The sequence below is a fragment of the Thamnophis elegans genome, chromosome Z, assembly GCF_009769535.1.
Source record: "Thamnophis elegans isolate rThaEle1 chromosome Z, rThaEle1.pri, whole genome shotgun sequence".
NCBI classification, from domain to species: Eukaryota; Metazoa; Chordata; class Lepidosauria; order Squamata; family Colubridae; genus Thamnophis; species Thamnophis elegans.
In genome coordinates this window covers 115,241,056-115,267,762 of record NC_045558.1, presented here as the reverse complement: position 1 = coordinate 115,267,762, position 26,707 = coordinate 115,241,056, and the positions used below count along the sequence as shown (strand labels likewise).

The 26,707-nt window shown below is 41.2% G+C and overlaps 1 protein-coding gene across 1 annotated transcript; it reads right to left on the bottom strand.

Moving 5' to 3' along the window:
- Positions 1-1,774: 1,774 nt before the first annotated feature.
- LOC116521591 (serine protease 27-like) lies at positions 1,775-26,707 on the bottom strand. Its single transcript, XM_032236248.1, has 6 exons — positions 26,680-26,707; positions 14,545-14,565; positions 13,416-13,575; positions 10,899-11,164; positions 6,628-6,797; positions 1,775-2,002 (listed from the first exon to the last, which is right to left on the bottom strand). Exons 1-6 carry the CDS (start codon positions 26,705-26,707, stop codon positions 1,775-1,777), a joined length of 873 nt encoding a protein of 290 aa, XP_032092139.1.

The following is a 26,707-nucleotide window of genomic DNA, read 5'->3' as shown; positions in this document are numbered from 1 at the left end:
CAGTGATGGCCTTAAAAATTTACATTCTCCTCCACCCAAATTCTAAGAGCAGGACATGACCATTTAGGACATAATGAGATTAACCCACTACCATTTAGCAGAAGATACAGAGCTCACCACATTGCCCAATTTCCTAAGGGCATTTCAGACATTGCACAACCACCTCCCAGCAGCATTTCAGGATCTGTATAAAAATACTGACACTCATCTGGCTGCTCCAGAACCACAAACCCTGGTGGTTCTGTTTACCAGTAAACATAATCTTTCTTTCCAATCAGCCTCTTAGGTTATTTCCAGCCTCTTTTTCCCAGGTTGGAACTGAATTAGCTGGATTTCCTTTCCAACAAACCCAAAAGAACAATGAAAACACAATAATTAAACTTTTTAAAAGGTGGATTTATTGCAAATATGCAGCCAAAAGATTCCTCACACCTTCTTTGGACTCATATGCACTTTCCAAGGGAGGTATGCTTTATAGTTTGACACAATGCCATCTTGGGGTGGACTGCCACATCTTATATCATAACATTTTCTTTGCTGAAGAAAAAGCTGCATTTCTATGTGTATCTAATACATTCCCAGTCTGTAATTATAATGCACTAATGGTTTTGGGTTTTTTTTTTTTTTTTACTACCAGGCCATAATGCAAATTGGACCTTGTCATTTAACCCCTTTTGTGGGTGTTCCAGCTTTCATGGTGGGTGGTAAGGGTTTTGTCTGATACTGAAGCACTTTCCTTTTTTTAATTTAACTGACTTGTCTAGTTTATAAATCACCATTATTGTGGAACCGGTGGGCGGTTAGAAAATTTTACTACTAACAGAGATACGAAAGTGGGCGGTAGATATAAAAAGGTTGACTACCCCTGCTGTAGAGATTCAAAACTTTGGTTTCCTCATTTTCTGAGTAGCTCAGCAAGGTGAAAAAAGGACTTGAAAGTCCCCCCCCCCTTAGGTAAGTTTTCCAACATAAAAATATTATCATCTTCCCACAGTCAAATGTGATATAATTGATGCTATCCAATAGATCTTGTTGAACTTCACTGAAATAGAACATCAATAGAGATACTTGGACATTTGTCATCATCTTCAACTCTGTAGACAGTGATCAGTTTATGCTAAATCATAAACATTGTGTACAAAACACAATTGTTTGGATTCATAACATGTGCTAAGCAAAGCTCAAGCTTCACCATGCACCAATAGATTATATAGCCCCAGTTGATATTGATAATGAAAAGTACCATAAACATTATACAAAATACAATTGTTTACATTCACATCATGTGTTAAGTAAAACTCAAGCTACCAATAGGTTGTATGGGGCCCTTAATAATGGAAAAGTATATTGGACTGCCTAGAATTTCATGGAAGCTAGGTAAGGTTCAAATATTTTAAACAATTTTAAAACCCAGACCTAGATAGGCTACAATGAAAACAGTAAAAAATTCTTACATTTATATATTTCACCACCAGATGGCAGAATACACCATAGTGTCTTTGATCTTATTTGATAAATGAGATTTTCATCATTTCCCTCTCTTCCCTACCAAATTGGTCAGTATTTCTTAGTACTTTACTCTCATGGCACAGATGAAATACTGCTTTTCTTCAGCCTGTAGTGAACTTAAGCTACTACTTTGTGATAAAAATTTTGTTTCCCTAAAAGAATCTGACATAATCAATCCCTTGATCAACAGCTTGCTGAAAATGAAAGTAGATTCATAGTGTTGCTGGTACAGATTTCATGTCCGGAGTGATTGAGGGTCTGTATTTCATAGGAAGAGTGGTGCAAAAATCAGCAAAAGAAGAGTCACCCTGGGGAAGTTTGAAAGTCCACCATTATTTGCATTTATTTTGCTTTGGATCCAGTCTAGGTAGAAAGGCACTGATGTATAGACGCCAATTTGGTTGCGTTGAGCACAGCCTTCCCCCCAACTCACTACCCCAGCCAGTGTCCAGGCCCCATTGGATTTGCAAACTAAGGGTCCTCCGGAATCTCCCTGTGGAGAAAAAAGAGAACAAAGGAGGTAACTACATGAAAAGAAATATTCAGTGGAATAGGAATGAGGTTTTCAGAACATCTATTTCTTATAGTCCCTATTTCAATATAAGACTCATGACTTTTACCCCTTGGTTTCCTCTAGACTGTGCAACAGTGCAATAAAATTTGCATGCAGAAAGACCTAGATCGAATCCCTTCAATATCTGCATCAGATTAGGGGTTAGGCTCCCAATTTCTAAAGAAAGAAGTAAATCTGCCTTTTGGGTTTGCTTCAGGACTGGCATAGAAATTTCTTCCAGTTACTGGATGTGCTGGGGGATCTCTTTAGAAATAATGCAGAGTGATGCCTCTCAATGAGATACATAGCATTGATGCTGCACTTCAATGAAGGCAAATACGTTGTTTGTGTGGTGTTAAAGCACCTTTAGGCAAAATATGGCAATGTTTCCCAGGCTTAATGTTCATATCAAGGCTCTTGTTCATATCAGAAGTGCACTGGGGTAACACATGAATAAACCTTAGCTAAAGCCAAGCAAGTGACACACTGCGTGACCCGTCAAAACCGCGCTCAACTAAGCCACGCCCGATTAAACCGCATCGCTGACGCCATCAACAGGGTGACAATAGCCAGCGCGGAGAAAGAAGGGCGCTTTAAATAGCGCTTTGAAAGCAAGCCGATTCAACTTAAGGTAAGGGTTAGGGTTAGGGTTAGGGTTAGGTTTAGAGTTAGGTTTAGGGTTAGGTTAAGGGTTAGGGTTAGGTTTAGGGTTAGGTTAAGGGTTAGGATTAGGTTTAGGGTTAGGTTAAGTGTTAGGTTTAGGATTAGGTTTAGGGTTAGGTTAAGGGTTAGGATTAGGTTTAGGATTAGGTTTAGGGGGGTTAGATTTAGGTTTAGGGGTTAATTTTAGGTTTAGGGTTTACAGCGTGCTTCTGTCTCCGCGCTGTTGTCGCCCTGTTGATGACGTCAGCTACGCGGTTTAGTCGGACGCGGTTTAGTTGAGCGCGGTTTTGTGGTGGAACCGACACACTGGGCCATGTGTAAAGAAAGGGAATTAAATGGCATTATTCTGAGAGTTTCTCCAACTCTATCCACTTCATATGGACCTAAACCATGGAAAGAGCTGCTGTGCAAAACACCATGACATTTTCAAGTGTTTTTTTTTTTTTTTAGTTGCGGGTAGTCCTTGAAATTACAGTGGCAATTAGGACTGGAATTACTGTATGTTTGTAAAATGCGATGTCACAGGACTGAATCATTTAGTGATAGTAATCCAAGCAGTAACAGTTACTGACGTAACCCCAAGACATGCAGGTTAAGTGAAAAGTGGTGGGAGACCTATAAAGAACAATGGGAGGTAATGCCATGGGGGTGAGTGGGGGGTGAATAAGACTGGAAAAGGCCCTCAGAAGGCTGGCAGTACCCGCTTGTGAGTTGTGGAAGAGACTTGGAGATCTGCTGATTGTGCGGGAAGACTGGAGATGGATAGCACTGTGGGTGCCAATGCAGGAAGTCTTAGGGGACTTAACAAAGAGGCTTGCCATCTTCCCTGTGAAGGGAAGTTGCCAAAAAACTACCCATGAAGACAGGAGGCAAGATATAGCTTAATTTGAAGAATCTGAAGAATTTTTACTCACTTGAAACAAATCATGTTCTTTCTGTCCTAATTTCGCTGATGGTAGCTTACCAGTTTTAATTTTAAAATATTTTTTAAAAAACAACTATTTATCAACTTTGCTGATGGGAAATACCCTGTAAGATGATTACCTATATATATCATTGAAAGAGAACTTCAATTTCCTTAAAACTAGCAAGTTTTCTTCATTTGAAATATATATATATATATATATATATATATATATATATATATATATATATATATATATATATATATATATATATATATATATATATATATATATATATATATATAAAGAATTAGAGCAAAAATTTATATTCCACTGAGAAGGAAGTCCCAATGGATTTATTGACATTTACTATTTGTGGAATATTGCAATTTATAGGCATTTATTATACCTGGTAGATTTGTTTTTGTTCTCAGTGAAATTCCTGAAAACTGATTCATTAATAATTCCTCTTCCTGATTAGATTAGTAAACCCCATTGAAGAGGGCAAAGAGCATGGGTAAGTACATATAAAAACTTGATATCAATCAGCAATTTGATTTTTGATTTTATTAAACTTGTATGCCGCCCTATTCCCCGAGGGGACTCAGGGCGGCTAACAAACCAAATAGGGGAAGGGGGAATACAAAAGACAAAGAAGACAAAACAAATACAAAAACAAATTAAAAACACATCAACAGCCACAACCATTCGAGTGGGGTTGGGAACTCATCAGCCCCAGGCCTGCCGGAACAGCCAGGTTTTAACGGCTTTGCGGAAAGCCTGAAGGGTGGTGAGGGTCTGAATCTCCATGGGGAGATCGTTCCAGAGGGCCGGAGCAGCCACAGAGAAGGCTCTCCCCCGGGGGGTCGACAGTCAACACTGGCTAGTTGATGGAATCCGGAGGAGGCCTAATCTGTGGGATCTAATTGGTCGTAGGGAGGTGATTGGCAGAATTGATCTCCATTGTGCAGGAAGTGACCATGTGCATTTTCTGAATGTCAGAGGACTACACTTTTCATCTGTGTAAACCTTTAGAAGTCCACCCTCTGTTTACAGATGCTGTGAAAATATAATTGAAAAGTCTCAGCTCGTTTTGTAAAAGTGCATCTCAACAAGCAGCAATAAATTCCAAAGTCTGATAGTAAAAATGAATATTAAAATATTCACTTATGTAATAATTTCCCCATCTTCCCTCAACCTTGTTGCCAAAATTGACTGGGAGGTGGAGCGCGTCAGAGATAATACATATTGCTGTTCTTCAATTATGATGGGAATCTCTTGGCAAATACACATAGACAGAACTGTGAATTTAAATCCTCCCAAATGCTTTGGAACATGAAGGCCATGGACCTGGCCCATGTCTGCAATTTCTTAAAGTAGCTGTGTGAAGTGATGCAGTTGCTTTAAGAACAACTGCAGACCAAAACTACTTTCATCCTGTCTTCCTTGTGCAATAGCCCAGACAAGATGAATACCCAGAGGTGCTACCTCCAGGGGTGGGATTCTACTGGTCCAGACTGGTCCGGGCAAACCAGTGGCTCCGACTATCAGCTGGGAGTGGACTGGTTCGCTCTAACTTTTAGCTGGGCCCGCCCCCGTGCTATACTCACCTACTTCCCCTGTTTTGAAGCCCAGCTGATAGGCGCCTCAGCTGTTTTCCTGTGAAGTGTGCATGCACGTTCTCAGTGCACAGTCAGTTGTTAAAGCGGTAGGATCCCACCCCTGGCTACCTCTATTTTTATTGTATGGTTACATTAACAATCTTTCAAATCTGAAAGTACATCTCCTCTCCATGGTCCCTTCAGAGACACGTCATGCCCCATTCATTTGGAGGCCTCAGCTGCCTCTTATCTGATTATTGCTTAGTTCAGGTGTGTCAAACATGTGTCGTCACAGCGGCATCATGTGACATATCAGGACTTTTCTCCCCTTCGCTAAACCGGGCCAGCGCCTGATGCATCTGGCCCATGGGCCATGAGTTTGATAGCACTGGCCTAGTCTGTGGTTGTTCTTTCTGTCTCCTACATAAAATCACACTCCTACTGTGCTCTGAAGTCACTCTTGGCGTTGAGTTACAAGATCCTAATACTCCTAATACTTAAGCTTTTATAATAGTTTCCTAATTTCCTAATAATAAAACTTTTATTCTGACTGAATGTGGTTATGGCTTTGTATATTATGCTGATCCAGTTCCCTTGATGGTATGATTCAGTGTACTGGAAAAAAAAGATGATTTCTAAAGATATTTTTTGATTACAGCAGGAAGGCGTACTCGGAAATTAACACAAGTCCATTTAATAAAGCTTTTTTCTAGGCATTTGAAATTGAATGACTGACTGCCTGGAAACTTACAGGATTATTTGAGTATGATTCCCCCCCCCTTTTTTTTTAAACTGGTTGGAACCCTTTTTTTTCTTGCCCTTCCAGAGGGAAAAGAGAACTGATCATTGGGGGATGGCTTCTCTGAGATAGGGAAGACAGACTCCATGGCTGATTATGTCCATACCAGGACCTCATACGTTCCCTCAGGTTGAGGGTCACAGAAAGATTTCAAGGACCACTCTTGAAAAGTGTTTTAGGCTAAGCCTATTTTTGTTTTTCAAGATTGAAGCCATCCATTTTGTCCCAAGGCACCTGCTCCCTATAACCCCTCCTCCCCTCAACTTCCTACTCAAAAAGAAGGAGATTCTGATGGATCATATTACTTAATCATCACTTTGATTGTGATCATCTCTCTCTCTTCATGTTCAGGAAGATCCACACTCAAGAATAGATCACCAGTGGTGCCAAAAGGTAGTTCCTACCAGTTTCGAACGGTTTGGCCGAGTGGGTAATAACTTGGCTGCCCATGCCCCCAAACCGGTTTAACAAATGCCTGACACATTTAACTCCTTCCTAGGACAGTGAAGATACCTATAGAACTTTCTTTTAATTGCTCAATATTTATCTTTGCATATTATTTTGACTCTGTAAAGAATAGGTTTTAGAACATCCTACCTGGCAGGCATCCTTTCCACCTTCTTTGTACCCTGCACAGAACATATCAGCCTTGACAAGATCAGTTTGTAACTGATATCCTTTGCTTTCATTATAGAGATCATTGCAAGTCTTGCGATCTACGATTGGTACCTCCAGTTCCTGAAGGATTTGGGGTGATGGCAAGTTTCCTGTAGAAGAGAAAAATGAGTCAATTTTCATTCCCAGAATGCAAAGGCGACAGATTAATGCACTATATAGACCTCCAGATGTTGCTAAACCACAACTCCTAGCAGTTCCAACCAGGAAGATGAGTGATGAAAGATTCTGGGAATTCTAATGTATTTTAGCAATATCTGGGCAGGTTTATAATGTGTACTTATGCTGTATAATGCAACTTGCCACTTGTGTAATCTTGTTTCTTATTTTTATATTGTTGGGAGTCATGAAAAATGACACTCCCCGGATTTTTAAACAGCTGTATTTTAAAAAAGACTTCCATTAGTTTGCCCTCAATGATATCTCAAAGTATTTTTTTCCTGATCTTCCCAAACTAGTACTCTAACCATTTTCAGGTCAGTGCAAGCAATTCACCTGTACTATTCCGCCTACCTACCTACCTACCTTTCTATGTGTGCATGTGTGCACGCACGCGCACACATGCACACATACACACGTGAAACTTGAAAAATTAGAATAATGTGCAAAAGTTCATTTATTTCAGTAATGCAACTTAAAAGGTGAAACTAATATATGAGATAGACTCATTACATGCAAAGCAAGATAGTTCAAGCTGTGATTTGTCATAATTGTGACGATTATGGCTTACAGCTCATGAAAGTCTCTGTTGGGCCTTTCCAATCACCAGAGACGTGTTGTTTTTCCAGGTAAGATCTTGACTAATAAGCCCTCCCAAGAATTTAAAAGAGGAAACCCTTTCCACACAGTCCCTCTCGATATACAGTGGGGCAGGTTCCTCTCTGCGCTTCTGGAAATCTAGCACCATCTTCTTTATCTTACTAGTATTTAGATGTAAGTTGTTTTTTGAGCACCAAGCGGATACCTTCTGGACTTCTTCCCTGTATGCTGATTTGTCCCCTCCAGTTATGAGACCCAGCACTGTTGTTTCATCTACAAACTTTATTATGATGTTGGATGGATCAGAGGATATGCAGTCATGTGTATACAGCGAGTACAGGTAGGGGCTGAGCACACAGCCCTGAGGGGAGCCTGTGCTGAGCTTCAGCATGGAAGATGTAAAGGACCCAACCCTTACTGTTTGTGGACGATCCGTCAGGAAGTCTTTGATCCATTCACAAGTGAGGGGAGGGAAATTCAGGTCAGTCAACTTTTCAATGAGAATTCCTGGTAAGATGGTGTTAAAGGCCGAGCTATAGTCTATAAAAACCATTCTGACATAATTCCCAGATTTCTCAAGGTGGCTCAGTGCAATATGTAAAGCGTTGGTGATGGCGTCCCATGTCAAACTGTTGCTTCTATAAGCAAACTGGTGTTGATCAAAATTTGGTGGAAGGCAGGACCTGAGATATTGTAGGACCAGTCTCTCAAAGCACTTCATCACTATAGTCATCAGTGCAATGGGTCTATAGTCATTCAGGCTGTTTATGGCTGCTTTCTTCAGAACCGGGATGATTGTGGCTGCTTTCAAGCATGATGGGACTCTAGCCTGTTGCAGGGAGAGGTTAAAAATCATTGTCAGGACCCCTGTTAATTGGTCAGCACAGGTTTTTACCACTTTTCCCAACACCCCATCTGACCCTGCAGCTTTGTTGGGATTTACAGCCTTCAGCTTAGCTCTCACTTGATGTTCATCCAGGGTGAGTGGCTGGAGGTCAGAGGGCCTTTGGGCTAGAGCCACAGAGACTGGTCTTTTGACCTCAAGGCGGGTAAAGAAGCTATTTAGCTCCTCTACTAGCAGGGCATTAGCATTGGCTATTTTTTTCATATTGCCCTTATAGTTTGTTATGTGTTATAGCCCTGCCACACCTGTCTTGAGTTATTATTTTCCAGATGCTTCTCTATTTTTTGTTTGTATTTCTGTTTGGCCACCTTAATGCCTCTTCTCAGATTTGCCCTGGCTTCATTGTATTCACCGCTCTCAGAAGTGATTGTACCTCTGCTGACATTCAGGGTTTACGATTACTGTAAATTCTGATGTGCTTATTCACTGTTACATTGTCTGTGCATGTTTTAATGTAGGAGAGTACCAGCATCAGTGATTTCTTGCAGCTCCAAATGTTCAAATATGCTCCACTAAGTAGTCTCAAACAGTCCTGAAACTGGCAGATTGCTCCCTCCCGCCAGTTTTTGATAGTTTTCCTGACTGGCCTTCTCCTTTTCCTAAGGGAGATATACTTTGGGCACAGCAGCAGAGAGATGTGGTCAGACGTACCCAGATGGGAGAGGGGGATTGCTCTATATGCCTGTCTTAAGTTTGAGTACATATGGCTGGTGATACACTGCACATACTGCACTATCCTCCGCGAGCTGCACTGGCTGCCTGTTGGACTCTGGACGCGCTTCAAGGTGCTACTCGTTACTTTTAAAGTCCTACATGGTATCGGACTTGGGTACTTGAGAGACCGCCTCCTGCCAATTACCTCCCTACGACCAATTAGATCCCACAGATTAGGCCTCCTCCGAATACCATCAGCTAGCCAATGTCGACTTTCGACCCCTAGGGGGAGGACCTTCTCTCTGGCTGCTCTGGCCCTCTGGAACGATCTCCCCGTGGAGATTCGGACCCTCACCACCTTTCAGGCTTTCCACAAAGCCGTCAAGACCTGGCTGTTCTGGCAGGCCTGGGGCTGATGAGTTCCCAGCCACACTTGAATTGCTGTGATTGTTGTGTAGCTTTTAAGCTGTTTTTGTATCTTGTTTTTGTCTTGTTTGTTTTTTGTATCTCCCCCTTCCCCATGTGTTTGTTAGCCGCCCTGAGTCCCTTGGGAATAGGGTGGCATATAAGTATAATAAACATACAACATACATACATACTAACTTAGGGAGAACAGATTTTAGACAGGCTTGATTAAAATCCCCAGCTACGACAAAAGCACCTGCAGGGTAAATTTACTGCTGCTTTTTGAAGGTGTCATGTAACTTAGAGAGTCCTGTGCTAACAATTGCATCAGGTGGAATATAGACAGCGGTGATAACTATAAGAGAAATCTCTCTAGGTAAATAAAATGGCCAACAAATGACATTAAGAATTCCACATCTGGAGAACAGTGTGTATAAGTAACTCTACTGTTAGTACACCAGTCATTATGTGTGTGAATACAACATCCTCCACTTTTGCTTTTACCGGAGTTGCTGTTTCTGTCGAAGTGATGTGTGGTGCACCACTGTTGCATCCAGTACAAGTGGATGAAGCCAGGTCTCTGTGATGATCATCACACAGCAGTTGCGAATGAGCTTATTCACTGCCATCCATGGCTCTAGTTCATCAGTTTTGTGCCAAAGGATCTAGAGTTGGTTAGAAAAATGCTTGGTAATGCTGGTTTGTGAGGCTGCTTCCATAACCAAACTAGCAAACCAGCTCTGAATCCCCGTTTCTGCTTTCCCTCTCTTCACTGCCTCTTAGGCCCAACAACGATCCATGGAGAGCCTGGAAGTCTTATTATGCCACTTGGTATATTATGAGATTTCTGGAAGTCGCTGGTAATATCTAGTTGACTAGAAGATCCAATCTTTAATAACTCCCTGCGGGTATTCTAGCTTTTGCCTACATACTCCACTGTGACACCAGGGGCTCAAAGCCATACTCCACTGTGACACCAGGGGCTCAAAGCCATAGCGTGAATGCGACACCATCTTGGAACAAAATAGCACAGATTTACAGTATATACTGTTTCACAATACTTTACAGCCCTCTCCAAGTGGCTTACAGAATCAGCATATTTTCCCCCAAATCTCCTCACTTTACTGACCTTTGAAGGACGGACGGCTGAGCCTGTGAGAATCGAACTGCTGGCAGGTGGCAGAATTAGCCTGCAATACTGCATTCTAACCACTGCGCTACCATATTACTTTATTCCATGACAACTCCCATTAAGACTTTGCTGTCTATGATGCAACCAACATACATCAAGCCACATTGAGGAAGATTATGGAAAGCCTTTAAAACCCACATAGGAAAAGCACAGTTGGCAGCTTTCTTTTCTCAAATAAAGATATATGTAGCTGAGCAAGCAAGCAATCAAACAAGCAAACAAAAATCACACATAGTCTCTTTGAGAACAATTATTCATGTTTCCTCCAGTTTTCCTTACCTGATCCAATCTGTCCCCATCCAGTGACCCAGCATTTTGTATCTGCAGGAAACTCCGCAGAAGATGTTGGCAAGCAGACGGGAAGGATATAGTCATTGAAAGTTACTGGGGAATTCAGCTCCACTAAAGCAATGTCCCAGCTGGAGCCTTCCTCTTTCGTGTAGTCAGGATGAGAGATGATACGTTTAACCGTCGATGTCACCATATTAGGAGAAGGGTCCTGGAGTTTATAAGCACCCAACTGTATTTCGTAGGGTACTTCAGGGCTGAAAGTTAAGAATCAAAAGTGAAATATAAGTTTTTACAGGAGTGGTAAATACCTGGAATACTCTACATCAGTGGTCTCCAACCTTGGCAACTTTAAGACCTGTGGACTTCAACTCCCAGAGTTCCTCAGCCAGCAAAAGTTGCCAAGGTTGGAGACCACTGCTCTACATGACTCAGTTGTTACATCCTCAAACCCCCAAAGCTTCAGTCTCAAACTGTTTATCGTGGACCTTGCCCCATTCCTAAGAGGTCTGTGAGAGGGCATGCATAAGCGCAACAGCGTGCCTTCCATCCCTGTCCTGCTGTCCCCATTTATTTGTACTCCTTTGTTCATGTCCATGTTTATACTTATACCTGTACAAGTTCGATAAACCCAATAAACAAACAAACAAACAAACAAATACATGTTTGTAGAATGTAGTTAAAAAAAAAAACCAAGATAGTGACTGTGACAGTGCAACCAAAATTCAGCCCCCTTTTTATGCGCTTCCTGTATATGGTCCATATAAAAAATGAGAGGAGTTTTTAATACACTCTCAGAATTGCTATCTTGATTTTTTGTAAACCATATTTGTGAATAGCAATAGCAGACTTATATACCACTTTAGAGTGCTTTAAGCCCTCTCTAAGCGGTTTACAGAGTCAGTATATTTTCCCCAACAATATGGGTCCTCATTTTACCGACCTTGGAAGGAGGGAAGGCTGAGTCAACCTTGAGCCTGGTGTTATTTCAACTGCCAAATTGCAGGCAGCTAGCAAGCAGCAGAAGTAGCCTGCAGTACCGCACTCTAACCATTGCGCCACCGCGGCTCATATCCTTAGAGCTGAAAATTCATCAACTCTTTAGTTAAAATTACTATTGTACAGCTGTGTAAGATAGTGGATTAAATTTCCTCAATCCAATTGTGCCCATGGAATCTATTTCTCCTCCACTGCAAAGCCATGGATAGGTTATTGCTATTCAGGAAATAACTTTTCTTGTTCATCATTTAGACATCATTAGCGTCCCTCATCAATGTCCATGATATTCCATTATTTCTTGCAAAGAGTCAATAAGGTCCTTCCCTCCTTGGATTCAGGCTATGATGCTGAATCCTTGTACATGAAAAATTATTAAGGCCAATGTATTATTCTTTTATCTTCAACACAATGAAAGGAAAAGAGCTTTTCTGCTGAAAGAAGTGAAATATTGTATTTTAAAAGCTGCAATTATATTTGTTAATATGTTTTATTTTTTTTAAAAAAACAATAATATAATTGTTTGAATTTTTTTTCCTCTGGGATGTTTTCACTTTATTTATTTATTTATCAAATTTATTGTCTGCCTATCTTACAACAGGATAACTCTGGGAGACTTATAATATTAAAAGCTAAAGCTGTATAAATACAACTGTACAACAGATATACAAAATACTTTAGTTTTAACCAGTGTTTCTCAACTTTAACAACTTTAAGATGTGGGAACCTTAACTCCCAGATTTCTCCAGCTAGTGTCAAGTTGATGCCAAGGTTAAGAAACACTGATTTAAACACAAAGCATTGCATTTGGCTGGACTTTGCAAAGCCTGGCATTTTCTTAGGTTTAACAATGAAGAGAGATTATCTTCTTCTGCAACAGTTTACTTAGTGACTGTTCAAAGTTATGATATTACTAAAAAAGTGAGTTATGACCATTTTTCACAGTTTTGACCAGGGGTGGGTTCCGGCTGCTGCTACTGCCAGTTCTCTCAGGGCCATGCTATGCGCGCATGCACATTAATAAAAACAAGATGGCGTTATATATGGCACCGCCGAGAGAACTGGTTCAAGGGTGTGGTAGACCGAGTTATTACCTACTTCTCCAGACTGGCCCGAACTGGTAGGAACTCACCTCTGGTTTTGACTGTTGTAGCATCCCCATGATTATGTAATTTATATTCAGATGCTTGACAACTGACACACATTTATGATGGTTACAGTGTCCTGGGGTATGTGATCACCCTTTGCAACTTTCTGACAAGCAAAGTCAATGGGGAAACCAGATTCACTTAATAACCGTGTTACTAATTGCTTCATTAACAAATGTGGAAAGAAAAGTCAAAACTCACTTAACAAATTTCATACCCAACATTCTGCTTCTTCTGCCTTCCCTCTATTGTCTAACTGCACTTCCTGAGACCCACAACACCGATGACATAATCATTCAGCCTAATTTCCAGCTGCTACGGTAGCGGCTGCGTCGCAGTGTCTAATGTTCTAATGTCTACTCACAAATTGAAGCAGTGAGCTGCAGATACTACCCAGTTGGAGCTGAGGAGGGACCCTCCGCAAACCAGTCTGCTGCCTTGAAAAATGCTGGCTTGCCAGGGCCATTCCCCTTCCAAAGCGTTTAGCCCTCCAACGATCCGTGACGTCACAGGCTGCCCACAAGCTGGGAGGAGAGAAGATTTACAGCAAGTCCATGGGCAGAAATCTTGCTTGTTTCCAATTAATAATGTGATATAGTGTCAATGTGATGTGTTGGCCCTAGTTAAGATTTAGATAAGATTGTGATGGCAAACCTATGGCACGCATGCCACAGATGGCACACAGAGTCCTCTCTCTGGGCACATGACTGTCACCTCAGCTCAGCTCCACCACACATGTGTGCATGCCTTCCACCGTCCACCTGATTTTTGGGTTTTTGCCATGCATGAGTGGGGAGCTGGGCCACGAGGGAGACGTGTGTGCATGGGGCAAGGGGGTTTTCCATCTGCATGCACGGGATCACACATGCATGTGCAGAGGTGGGGGATGTTGTCCGTCCCCCCCCCAGCCCATTTTTGGTCCGAGGGCACTGCAGGGAGGCCTACTAGTTCCAAAATGGGGTGCAGGCAGTGCACATGCCGGGCGGGGGGGAGCAGGGGTTCTCATGCACATGCACAGGAGAGCAGGGTGCGAGGGCTGTTGCACACACATTGTATTATGGGTGCGGGGGCTGTCATGCATGTATTGCAATATTGGTGCAGAGGCGCGTGCACGCTGTCATGCATGCTTTTGGCATGCAACGAGAAAAAAGTTAGCCATCACCACACTAGGACATCCAATATTGTGAATTAGATTGGGAAGTTGAGAAAATGTCATGGAAGAAGTCAAAGACAAATCCATGTTTCCAAGAGAGAACCACATGGATGCATCTGTGATGTCATCAGCACTCAACCCTGGGTCATGAGAGTCTTTATATTGTATGTCAGCAGAATATCTGAGAAGAATAATTACTGCCATTAACAATTCTTGTTAAGAAGAATCGTATAGAAGAATGGTTGGATCTCTTAAGTCTGTATAATGCTTAATTTCTTATGCAATTTAATATCAATTTCTTCCTTTACATAAAGGTTTTCTACTGAAGCACAACACTTACCTGCTTCTACCTTGGTAGCATCTGAAAAAACAAAAACAAAAGACAGTTATTTCAAAGATAGGGGAAAAAAAGAGCTCTATATGGAAACTCAAAACAAGAGACTTTGATGGCAAACTCTTCCCAATGGCTTATAAAATTAAATATGTCTGGCAATCATATTGCAGGTTTATACTGTATTTGTAGTATCAATGTCAGAGTCCTTGCAATGCTGAATTTCAACTTGGGTGTGCCAGAACTTGATCTTTAGGTACTTGATTTTAATTTTGGAACATGACAGTAGGTGAGTGTCCATCTGGCGGTGCATCCCATGTTGGTTTTTTTCTGATCTAGGCTCTATAGGATTCCATGACTCTGGGAAAAGGAAATGTATTTAACTTTTGGACTGAAATAGTTTGTTGATGTTTGCATAAATGTGTATAGGTAGTTCTTGATTTATTCATTTAACAACAGTTCAAAGTTACAATGGCATTTGAAAAAGTGATGTACAACCTGTTCTTCAAGTTATGAGTGTTGCACCACCCCAGCAGTCACATGATCACAATTTATGTGCTTGGCATGTAGGTCACATTTACGACCCGTTGCAATATTCTGTGTTCACGTGGTCCCAATTTGCAACCTTCTCAGCTGGTTTGCAACAATATCAATGGTAGAAGCTGCATTTGCTTAACAGTTGCATGGTTTTCCTAATGTTCACATGATTCCCTTAATGACTATGGAAAAATGGGCATAACATTTGATTCAGTCTTGCGATGACTCACTTAAAGACTGCCTCACTTTGCAATCGAAATCCAGGTCCCAATTGTGGTCCTAAATCAAAGATCACCTGTACAAAATGTGTGTAATTGTGCCCACTGTATTACTTAGGTTCTTTTTGAAAATGCACTTTCTTCTTACATTAAAACAGCAGATGTTCATGTGTGAAATCTTGCAAGAATAAACTTCCCTGGAGGGGCAGTCGAGCATGTAAAAAATAACTCGGTTATTTTCATCCCCCGCTCTATTCTTTGTAAAAGGGGCCCCTTCTAAGACTGGCCTATTGAGATCCAGTGTTGAGCTGTACTTTCTGTTCTTTTTTTTTTTTTTTGCTTTTTTTTTGCTTTTTTCATAATTAGTAAAAAAGATACATCAAATTTGTAACACATTTTTTTTTAATGTGTGAATTTCAGGTCATAGAATTTCCCAGCCAAACTATCTGGGGATATTTGGAGTTGAAGTGCACACATCTTAAATTGCCAAGTTGAGAAATATGACTCTACCAGATGGGACTTGGCTTAACCCTTTCCAAACACTAAAAAAAGCAAGCATCAATGAAAAGGGGGTCCTTTTGTATACTGTACATTCTGTACACCTTTGTTGCTAACTAACGTGAAGAGTCCTTGATGCTCTCTGAGATTGGTTGTTTTTTTTTGCAGACATTTAATTACTCAGCACTGATGATGTTCCCTAGTTTAGATAATGAAACATCTGCAAGTCATTTTAGGTTTAGGTTTAGTGGATTTATATGCCACCCTTCTCCCAAGGACTCAGGGTGGCGTACAACATAAAAGAAAACACATATTACAAAAATTAAAAGGGACATTAAATAAAGTATCCAAAAAAACCACCAATTGATATTTGTAATAAAAATTTAAAAATTTAATTAAAATTAACAACCAAATTAATGCTATATTTTATTTTATCCAAGCCAGGCTGGCTTGCTGGAAAAGCCAACTGTTTAGGATGCGTTGGAAGGACCGGAGGTTGGGGATTATGTGAAGTTTCAGGGCCAGCTCATTCCAGAGGGAAGGTGCTCTCACAGAGAAAGCTCTCCCTCTGGGGGTTGCTAGCCGACACTGTCTGGCCAGCGGCACCCTGAGGAGGCCAACTGGGGATCGCACTGGACGGTGGAGGCTACTGGTGGCAGTAGGTGGTCTCACAGGTATCCTGGGCCTAAGTCATGGAGCGCTTTAAAGGTCATAATTAACACCTTGAATCACACCCGGAAGACAACAGGCAACCAGTGCAGGCCGCCTAAAAGGGGTGTAACATGGGAGCACCTAGGTACCCCCATGATAACCCGCGCAGCCGCATTCTGGACCATTTGAAGCCTCCGGGTGCTCTTCAAGGGCAGCCCCATGTAGAGAGCATTACAGTAGTCCAGGCAAGAAAGGACGAGGGCATGAGTGACTGTGCACAGAGCATCCCAATCCAGAAAGGGGTGCAACTGACATATCAGGTGAATCTGGTAAAAGCCCCCCCTGGTCACGGCCGTCAGGTGTTCTTCTAAACTAAGCCGTGTATCCAGGAGGACTCCCAGGTTGTGGGCCCTCTCTGAGGGAGGTAAAGTTTCTCCCCTATCATCAAAGACGGAACAAGATGCACAAATCGGGATGACGGAAACCACAGCCATTCAGTCTTGGAGGGATTGAGCTTGATCCTGTTCCTCCCCTCCAGATCCGCACAGCCTCCAGGCATTGGAACAGCACGTTGAGGGCATCGTTTGGGTGGTTTGGGGTGGAGATGAAAAGCTGGGTATCATCAGCATATTGATGATACCGTACCCCCAAACCATTCATGATCTCACCCAGTGGTTTCATATATATGTTGAACAGGAGGGGTGAGAGAACTGATCCCTGGGGCACTCCACAAGTGATGCGCCTCGGGGTCGATCCCTGTCCTCCAGTCAACACGAACTGTGACCGATCTGACAGATAGGAGGAGAACCACCACAAAACAGTGCCCCCCACTCACAACCCCCCTGAGTCATCGCAGTAGGATACCATGGTCGATGGTATCGAAAGCCGCCGAGAGATCTAATAGGACCAGGACAGAGGAGCAGCCCCTGTCCTGGGCCTGCCAGAGATCATCAACCAACACAACCAATGCCTTCTCTGTGCTGTATCCAGGCCTGAAACCCTACTGAAACGGATCCAGGTAGGCAGCTTCATCCAGGTACTGGGGAAGCTGACCTGCTACCACACTCTTGACAACCTTCGCTACAAAGCGAAGGTTGGAGACCAGACGATAGTTGGCTAAAGAGGCTGGGTCCAGGGAAGGCTTCTTAAGGAGGGGCCTCACCACCGCCTCCTTCAAGGTGGTGGGAAATAACCCCTCTCTCAATGAAGCGCTGGTAATCGCCTGGAGCCAGCCTCGTGTCACCTCCCAGGAAGCCGAGACTAACCAAGAGGGACACGGGTCCAGCACACAAGTGGCAGCACTGAGACTCCCCATAATCCTGTCCATGCCCTCAGGGGTCACAAGGTCAAATTTTACTTGCAGTTAAGTTCAGAGAACAATAAGGACCCCTCATTTCAACTCTGAATTGGAAATATTCTTTTTTATTAGCTAACTATGGTGCAGCACAAGCATCCCCACCCCCCATACACCCTAATGGCATTGCTTTCTTTTTATCCACATAAATGAGGTGGGCTTAAATCATCAGTAACAGTTCAAGTGTTAAAATGGGATCTCTCTCTCTCTCCCTCTTTCTCCCTCCCCCTCCTTGGGCTGTGACATCCTTATCTTATCAGGGAATCAGGAACAAGCATAGAAGAGCATACAGCAGAGGTGTTAGGATTACCAATATTGTAAAGTTTTGTTGATTTTAGCATGGGTGGAGAGCACTTCATCTCAGCAGTGGGAAAAGCCCTTGAAGTTCACTTCCTATTCACAGCTCAGCTCTTTTTTTCTAGCTTCAGAAGACCAAAACAAGCTAAGGCCTCTCAAAAACAAATTTTCTAAAATATATTTCCTGGCTGCTAAAAGATTTCTCCCCTTCTCAATGATTCTCCTGGTCCGAAGATGTTCAATATTGGGTATGAGAATACCATATTAAACAAGTCTTCAGTTCATGACTTCATAGGAAAAAGGCAGGATATGAAAACAGTAAAAGCAAATCTTCAGAATCTATGTTTCCCCTTCTCTGTTCTCTAATCTACCACAGACATGATTCACTCCTGAATATCACTGAGGTTGGGGTTTCAATGCAAAACTTCTGCTTTTTATTTTCCATGTCAATGAACTAAGAACTAAAGCAGGAACTAAGCCCAAATCCACACAGTTCTCAGTCACCATTTCTAAGCACCCAGATGGGATTTACATTGCCACAAATATGCAAGGGAACTTTTCCTGCCACTCTCTAAGATAACTTTTTTGCTAGCCCTAATAATGATTTGAGGCTTTGTTGGATTTTAATTCCCAAATCATCCCAAGCCTCATGGCCCTCCTAGATAAGGAATAATGGGAATTATAAACCAAAATTATCAAGATTTCAGCCTGGGGAAGACTGCTGTGCATAGCCCATTTCTTTTTACTCCCTTGTTTCCAGAATTTATCTTAGATTGTAGAGCGCCTACATTCCTACTGTTCTAAAATTACATTGAGTCAGCTCTCAAGGAATTTAGAATTAGGGGAAGGAGCCGCTGTTTTTTCTTCTTCTTTGAAACATTAATCCCTGTTCTTTAGCATGGATGAAAGAGGCCTCAGCTTTACACCAACTAGACATTATAGATCTGTTTTTTTTTCTTGGAGTCAAGACAAAAGACCCCTACTTCCCCTTCTCGCATCCCACCCACCATGACCCCATCAGTCACCTTGTAGCACCAACATCAGCAGCAGCCAAAGAACCAGAGAAGGGGGAATTTGTGCCATAGTCCTTTCCCCGCTCATGTATTTCCCTCCGGAAGTAACCTATGAATTGTTCTCCTTCAGGGAAAGCTGCTTTATTTCAGTTCCTGCTACCTGTGCCATAAAGGTAACTATAAAGGTGAAAGTGTAACGGCAGAAACATTTCCTTCTCCTCCTACATTGTCCTTTGTTCCTACACATTTTGAATAAAGAGGAGAGAAAGAGAAAAAAAGAGAAGAAAAATGCCCACAGAAACATAATTACCTGACGTAAATATATATAGTTAATATATAAAATCAATGTACTAGATCTTGCATGTATACACAGAAAGAGACATTTTATTTATTTAAAAAATTCAAATCTAAATTGATTTATTTAACACAGATAGAATAGACAGATAGACAGGATTCTTTATTGGCCAACTGTGATTGGAGCCACAAGGAATTTGTCTTTGGTGCATATGCTCTCAGTGTACATGAGAATAAAATGCATTCATCAAGAATGAAAATATACAACACTTAGTGATAGCCAAGGTTAGGGTTAGGGTTAGTGATGGCATTTGGGGAAAAAAACTGTTCTTGTGTCTAGTTGTTCTGGTGTGCAGTGCCCTAGGATAGAAGTTTATAGGATAGAAGTTGAAACGATGCAGGTACGTTCAGGATGTCTGTATAATATCAAAGTTGGGAGGGACTTTGGAGGTCTCTTAGTCCAATCCCCTGCTCAAGCAGGAGACCTTATACAATTTCAAACAAGTGGCTGTCCAATCTCTTCTTAAAAGCCTTCAATGATGGAGCAGCTGTGTCTTTTGAAGACAAACTGTTCCACTGATTGATTGGATCACACTGATTCTCACTATTAGGAAATGTCTCTTTAGTTCTAGGTTGCTTCTCTCCTTGGCTTCTCTCCATTGCTACTTGTCTTGCCTTCAGCTGCAAGACAATGGCCAGCTCATGAGGTAGCACGTAGCTAACCTTGGTAGATCTTTGAAAAGCTAAACCAGATCAAACCTGGGGAGTATGTCTATGGGAGACTACTTAGAATTCCAAGGACTATAGTCATGGACATACACAAAGACAAAAACACCCCACAATGTTTCACAATAAGGCAAAAGCAAGCCATGTCTTTATCCCTGCCAGCGAAAAAATATGGAATTAGCAATATTATATTAGCAATATGGAATTTTGTCTATGGAATTAACAGCCATAAAACTCTACTCAAGATAAGTTTTTGTTTATCTTACTTCACAATCGAATAAAATGAACTTAAATATATGAATACATCAAGGCCATATGTCCACCCATCCTGAAAATGGGGTACAAGTATAGAATGAAGGATGATGGACATTGCATAACTGATGCAGAAGTTGTGTCTTGTCAATCTCACACTATCATTTTAAAAGAAATGTGATGTATAGATGTCCAAATAATGTTTCATTGATAGCCATGTATAATTCCTTGTCTCTTGCCTCCCATAATTCTTGAATATTTAATTATTCTAATTAATCTGTATAGATGGATACTGGAATTATTAGCTTACTGCTTTGTACAGAACATTCCAAATTCTATGTATTCCTCCACACTCAAGTTGAAAATGAAACCAAGAAGTTCTTGTTTTTTTTTAATTGAGTTCCCATGTTCCCCCTGGAAATCTTCTGGGTCTCTTCTTCTCTGTTTCCTTTCTAATTTAATTCTTAGATCACTAAAGCAGGTATACAAAGGGCAAAAATTCAAAGCATTTAGCTTTTTCACATCCAGTAATGAAAAGCATAGAAACCAGAGCTGTCTGTCAAATAACTTTAGGTGCTGAATGCACATTTCCCCTGCTTCTCGACTTTCTCATCCTCCTATGTGGGCAGATCTTCTTTCCTTTAACTCTCCCAAATGTTTGCACATACAGATATCTTGATCCCACCTCCTTTCCCATATATTCTCTTTTAACATGTGTGCACATACTTCTTTATCATTTTTCTGTCGTCATTGCCCTGGTGTTACAAAAGTCAACCCAAAGAAGAACAGTTTGCTTGTTCTTTATTTCTAGATTTCATTCTAGATCTGTAAAAACTTTGGGGAAGGAAGAATGGATGGTTCCTTCATAAGAACAAACTAGCATTTTTTTTTTGCAACACTAGTTTTATTCCAAGATACTGAGTCTGCATCTTGAAGATCATGTAGAGAGGATGGGAGGAAAGGGAAGAGACAGAAAACTTTTGCAGTCCTTTGGGTATGTGGTTGGGTGGGTAATCAAAGAGACCAGCTTTACAAAGCCTGAGCCAAAACCTCTTGGAGAGATAATGAGGGTTGAATGAATTGATGAAAATCTAGTGGGGAAAAGCTATGAGGAATGTTCCTCAGCTTAATGGACCATAGTTGAGTCAGTTGAAAATAGAGAAATAACAGCTGCTGACTAATGGAAAATATTGGAGGCTGGCATTTGGGGATGAAATGGACATAAAAGGCAGAGGACAGTTGCTGGAGGAGAGAAGATAATGTCAGGTGCTAAAGCCAATCATGTCTGGAAGACAGGACTGCAGATCAACTATGAAGGAGGGCTTACGATAGTTTAGAACAGCAGGTAGGAGTCTTGAAGCCAAATAAACGCAAACTGGGGAGGGTGGGTAGATAGCAGTGATGGCTAATCTTTTCCCCATCATGTGCCAAAAGTGGGGGGAGTGCAGGGGGAGTCATACATGGGCATGCCCCACACCCATAATTCTATGTGCGTGACTTCCACATGCATGCATGCACAACCTCCCACTTTTGGCACATGATGGACTTGTTTTTCGAGTATTTCTAGGAGCCTGGGGGGAGGGGGGCAAAAATGGCCTCCCCCATCCCCGGAGGCCCTCCGGAGGCTTTTCTCCAGAGGGAGAAAAATGGCCCTATGAGCAACCCGGAAGTTCATCATCACGGGTATATAATATGTATGAATAGTAGGGAACAGATGGAGGATGATGTCGTCATTCCTAAATTCCAGAAGTGTGCGTGTTGGAGGTAGGCCCTACTATTAATAGGTGAGCAGAAAATGTGGATCTGCCTCATGTCTAATATTCCCAGCAAGGACAACACAATTACAAGATTTCTATCTCCTTCCCCTGCTTAAAAATCAAAGTGACAACTCTTTAAAAAAAAAACAGCCAGGAAATCTAAGATATAATCTAACGTTGAGTAAAAATTTGGACAATTCATATCTAGTTCCCTTTTGACTTGGTCTGCCTATTTTTCAAATTCTTGCCTTTCTTTTGAAATGATGAGTCTCATGCAAAAACAAAACAACAACCTGTAGTTAAAGGAAACAATCCTTGAACTATGCCAGATGACAGGTTACAATAACACACCAGGGTTAAAGTTCTGTTTTATGTGACATCACCATGAGAGAAGGATTTACGTTTATGAGAATATAGAGAACCTGAGACTGATGGGTGGGGCAGAAAGTTCAAAAAACATCAAGAGGGCAGCTACAAGTGTGTAATCTTTTATGAAACTTGCAAAAGGGCAAAGGTTCAGATTTACATGGTTATAGCTGAAGTCTACTTCTAGCAATGTTGTGAGGTGGTGATAACAGCAGGATAAACAAGGATTGCATAATGGTTCAGCAAGGTATTTGAAAATGTTGGCCTTAGCAGTAATGGTGGTGATCTACCCTTTTGTTCTCTTATCCTGTCAAGCACAATATTTTGGACCAGGTGTGCATAGTATACATCAAACACGATCCTCCAACCTTAATGAATACGTCTGAAATTTTGAGAATGTGTTATGAGTAGCTCATCAAACGGTTACCATCCAGAATATTTAACCAAATGTTTTATTAAAAAATCCATTTATCAGAAGGCAAAAAAATAAAAAATAAAAATCTGCAGCCTTCCAGAATATTTTTTTAAGGCTATTTCTGGGGTCTGTGTGAGGTCCAGAGCTCTGAAACATGCCAGATTGCCATTCTCCTTTTAAAATCTAAAAAAAATCTAAAGCAACAACTCTAGCAAAGGACAAAGAGCTTGTCAGACACATGTTTTTCTGGGAATCGCACAGCTTAAAGCCAGTCAACATACGTTACCAACAATCATTTGGATATCTTTGTGGTTGCCAACTACAGCCATTTGCAACATCTACTGATCGTTCACGTCAAAACCTGAAAAGGAAATAAACAGGCACAAAATAGAAATGCTTTCCCCTCCCAGAAAAAAAAAGAGAAGGAAACACAAACTCTCCCTAGAGACGAAGTAAGTTAAAGGTCTTCTAACTCAAGCTGTTCTAAGTGCTGTATGTTACTTCCGTCTTACAGTTAAGAAGAGTCTGTAATTTTATAACAGACTTGATTAGCCTCATTGTTTATTCTTTCTCTTCATGAAATATTACTCACTTCTCTGCAACTTTGCCTGACTTTCTGTTCTCTTTTCATTGCTAGCCATTATGCTTCCTATCTGAGCTTTTCTGGATGCACATAAAGTTTGACCATCATGAAAAGAAGTTGGTCCCAGGAAAAAAGAAAAGATGAATAAAACCTACTTTCTATTAAAAAAAACGACAACCACACAGCTTTATTGCTAAAGGGCCCTTTCATTTTAGCACTCAGAATCAACTCATTCATTTCCTGGTTTGAATGAAGGGACATTATCTTTTTCTGTTTCCCCATAAAGGAGAATGACGCACATTCCATTGCAGACCATTTTTCTTTATCCCCTCCAAAGGTAAATGCTTTGATCAAATATTAGTCCCCAAACACCTTCTGGGGGAAATTTAACGTGCAGATAATCAAGTTACTACAATATACTGAACTGCCTCTTCCTTGCTTCAATTCATAAGGTAAGTTCATCCTTACCAGTATGGAAAAATCCTCAGATTCAATATCTGATGATACTCAATCTGGTCATGTACTGCCTCCTAGTGGTCAATAGAACATCATCACCTACTGTTTCAAAGAGCCACCCCCTTCTGTCCAAAAGAGAGCAGTCTTCCCTGCCAACTTGCTTTCTCCCCATGCTTCTCACTTTCCCCTTCATAGTTTTCCTTGATTTCATGTGTTTCACATAAAATCTTCACCAATATTTGCAGGGAAAGTTACATAATATATTTCCAGAAACATCTATTAAATACTTACAAATCAGAGGTGGGTTGATCCCGGTTCGTCCCGGATCGGGCAAAGCAATAATGGTGGTGGTGGGAGGCTCCACCCACCCGGCCAGGTACTTCTGCACATACACAGAAGCTTTGCATGAGTGCACGTGTGCAAGCACAAGTGAACTGGTAGCGCCGGGATTTGCAACCCACTTCTGTTACAGATTATTACTGAAACAGTGAGCAGCTGACATGATGCACATTAAGTTTATGAGAGAATCTCCACAATCATGATCACCATCTTTTGAAATATTGACTTGCCAGATCTACTTTTAATAGTTTAATAGAAAGAAGGACTAGGGAAGACATGATAGCAGTGTTGCAATATCTCAGGGGTTGCCACGAAGAAGAGGGAGTCAAACTATTCTCCAAGGGACCTGAGGGTAGAACAAGAAGCAATGGGTGGAAACTAATCAAGGAGAGAAGCAACTGAGAACCGAGGAGAAACTTCCTGACAGTTAGAACAATTAACCAGTGGAACAGCTTGCTTCCAGAAGTTGTGAATGCCCCAACACTGCAAGTCTTTAAGAAGATGTTGGATAGCATTTCTCTGAAATGGTATAGGATTTCTTACCTAGGCAGGGGGTTGAATAGAAGACCTCCAAGGTTCCTTCCAACTCTGCTATTGTATTGTATTATACTTTGCTTCATGGGCATTTTGCCCTCCAACAGATTGTACCCACCCCTCTCCTAGAAAAATGAAATGTTTTAGGAGATATTAAAAGGACAGAATATTTCCCCTAAAAGGGAGGCAGAAACTCAGCCCCATTTTTGTCAATGGGTCATTAAGGCCTGAGCCAGTCTACTCTACACAACAAAGATCTACCTCCTTCAGGCAGAGCCATAGTAGGAATTGCCCAATCCCATTCATTACATCATCACCCAGCAAGGCTGAACCAAACCTGGGATTCAGGACAACCTACAGAGTTTCCCTTGCATGGCCCCATGGGAGTGTGACAACCAATCAGAATACAAGCTCAAATTCAAAAGCCCAGAGAGGGCATAAAGCCAGCATCTCTTCCCTTCCCCCCCCCAGCAAGGACCTTAAACCATGTGGTCTTGTCCACCATCAATAAACCTTATTTCCAAGCAACTTCCATGAATCCAGTGTCTTTCCCCCCACTTGGAACTGAACCCAGATGGACATTTCTTCCAACAAGTTCTTGAAAATATTTGCTACTGGTTGTGAAGGAAAAGAAGGAAAGAAGAGGGTGGTGTATGATGTAGTCTACTGATAGAAGCTAAAAAAAGTATCTGATTAAGCATGGTATTAAGCTTTGAAGCCATAGAGAAAATGTCCATAATAACATATTTTAATGAAATTGGCATCTTGTTCAACCAAGAGGAAGAAATCCATGATAAAATCATGGATAGCAGGACAAATAACATGATATTTTATGGCGAATCATATTCCATGATGCTACCAGGATGGTTACAAGATCTATCAGAAAGAAAGAAAGAGAAAGAAAGAAAGAGAAAGAAAGAAAGAAAAGTTGGACAAGATCAACAAAAGAAAAGTCTGGATATTGACAGCTCAAGTTGAACTCACTTCACATGTTTATCAATGTGACTGGGATGCCCAAATGGTCCACGATGCTGCTGTGTCCTTCACAATTCCTGCTAATAACCCACCAAGATTCACTCCTTTTGTTTTAAATAAATCCATCCAGCACAGAAGATGGATTTATTGAAGACCTTTGGCAGCAAGCCTTCAACTGTGTATTTAAAACTTCAGTGAATGGAGATATCTGCAGTGGGAAAATAAAACTAGAAGATCTTCCTGGAACATTTTAAAAAATGAACATGATTGGTCATAGCCATAGCATCTATAATTCTGTCTATGCCATTGTCCATTTACAGGCTATGACTTCATCCAAATTTAGACAAAGATCAACAGCAGAAGCAGGAAGAATGAACCTTAAGAATCTAAATTCATGGCAGGTGATTGCCTCAATGTCTTTTGGAAGATCATTATTTTTGAGACTAAAAGATTCATCCTATATCTCCATAATTCATGCTCTTTATATTTCCTTCCCAGGCCTTCATTTCTTTTGACTATGTTTTTATCAGCCCATGATGTCCATTGAGCCCAGTCTTATCCTTTTCCTTAAAAAAATGCATATAATTCTTCTTTTTCTAATCTCTCTCTCTGTCTCTCCCCACCCACATAGCTACATCATTTCTTAAAAGGTGTTTCGTTTAACAACAGTGCTGAGGACAAAGTGTCACTTGATCAAAATGGAAAATTACTAACAGGATAGCTAACAATTTCTCCCCCGTTCCCAGACACTGACATGGATTCAGAAGTGGAAGAAATTATACTGCAGTGCAACCAAGGCTCTGTGACTATGTTCTACAGTGTCCTAAGCTATTTGGGCTTCTTGGCTGTTATTGGTTGCCTTCATGGCCAGGAAATTACCTGATACTTTCAATGAAGCCAAGTTCAT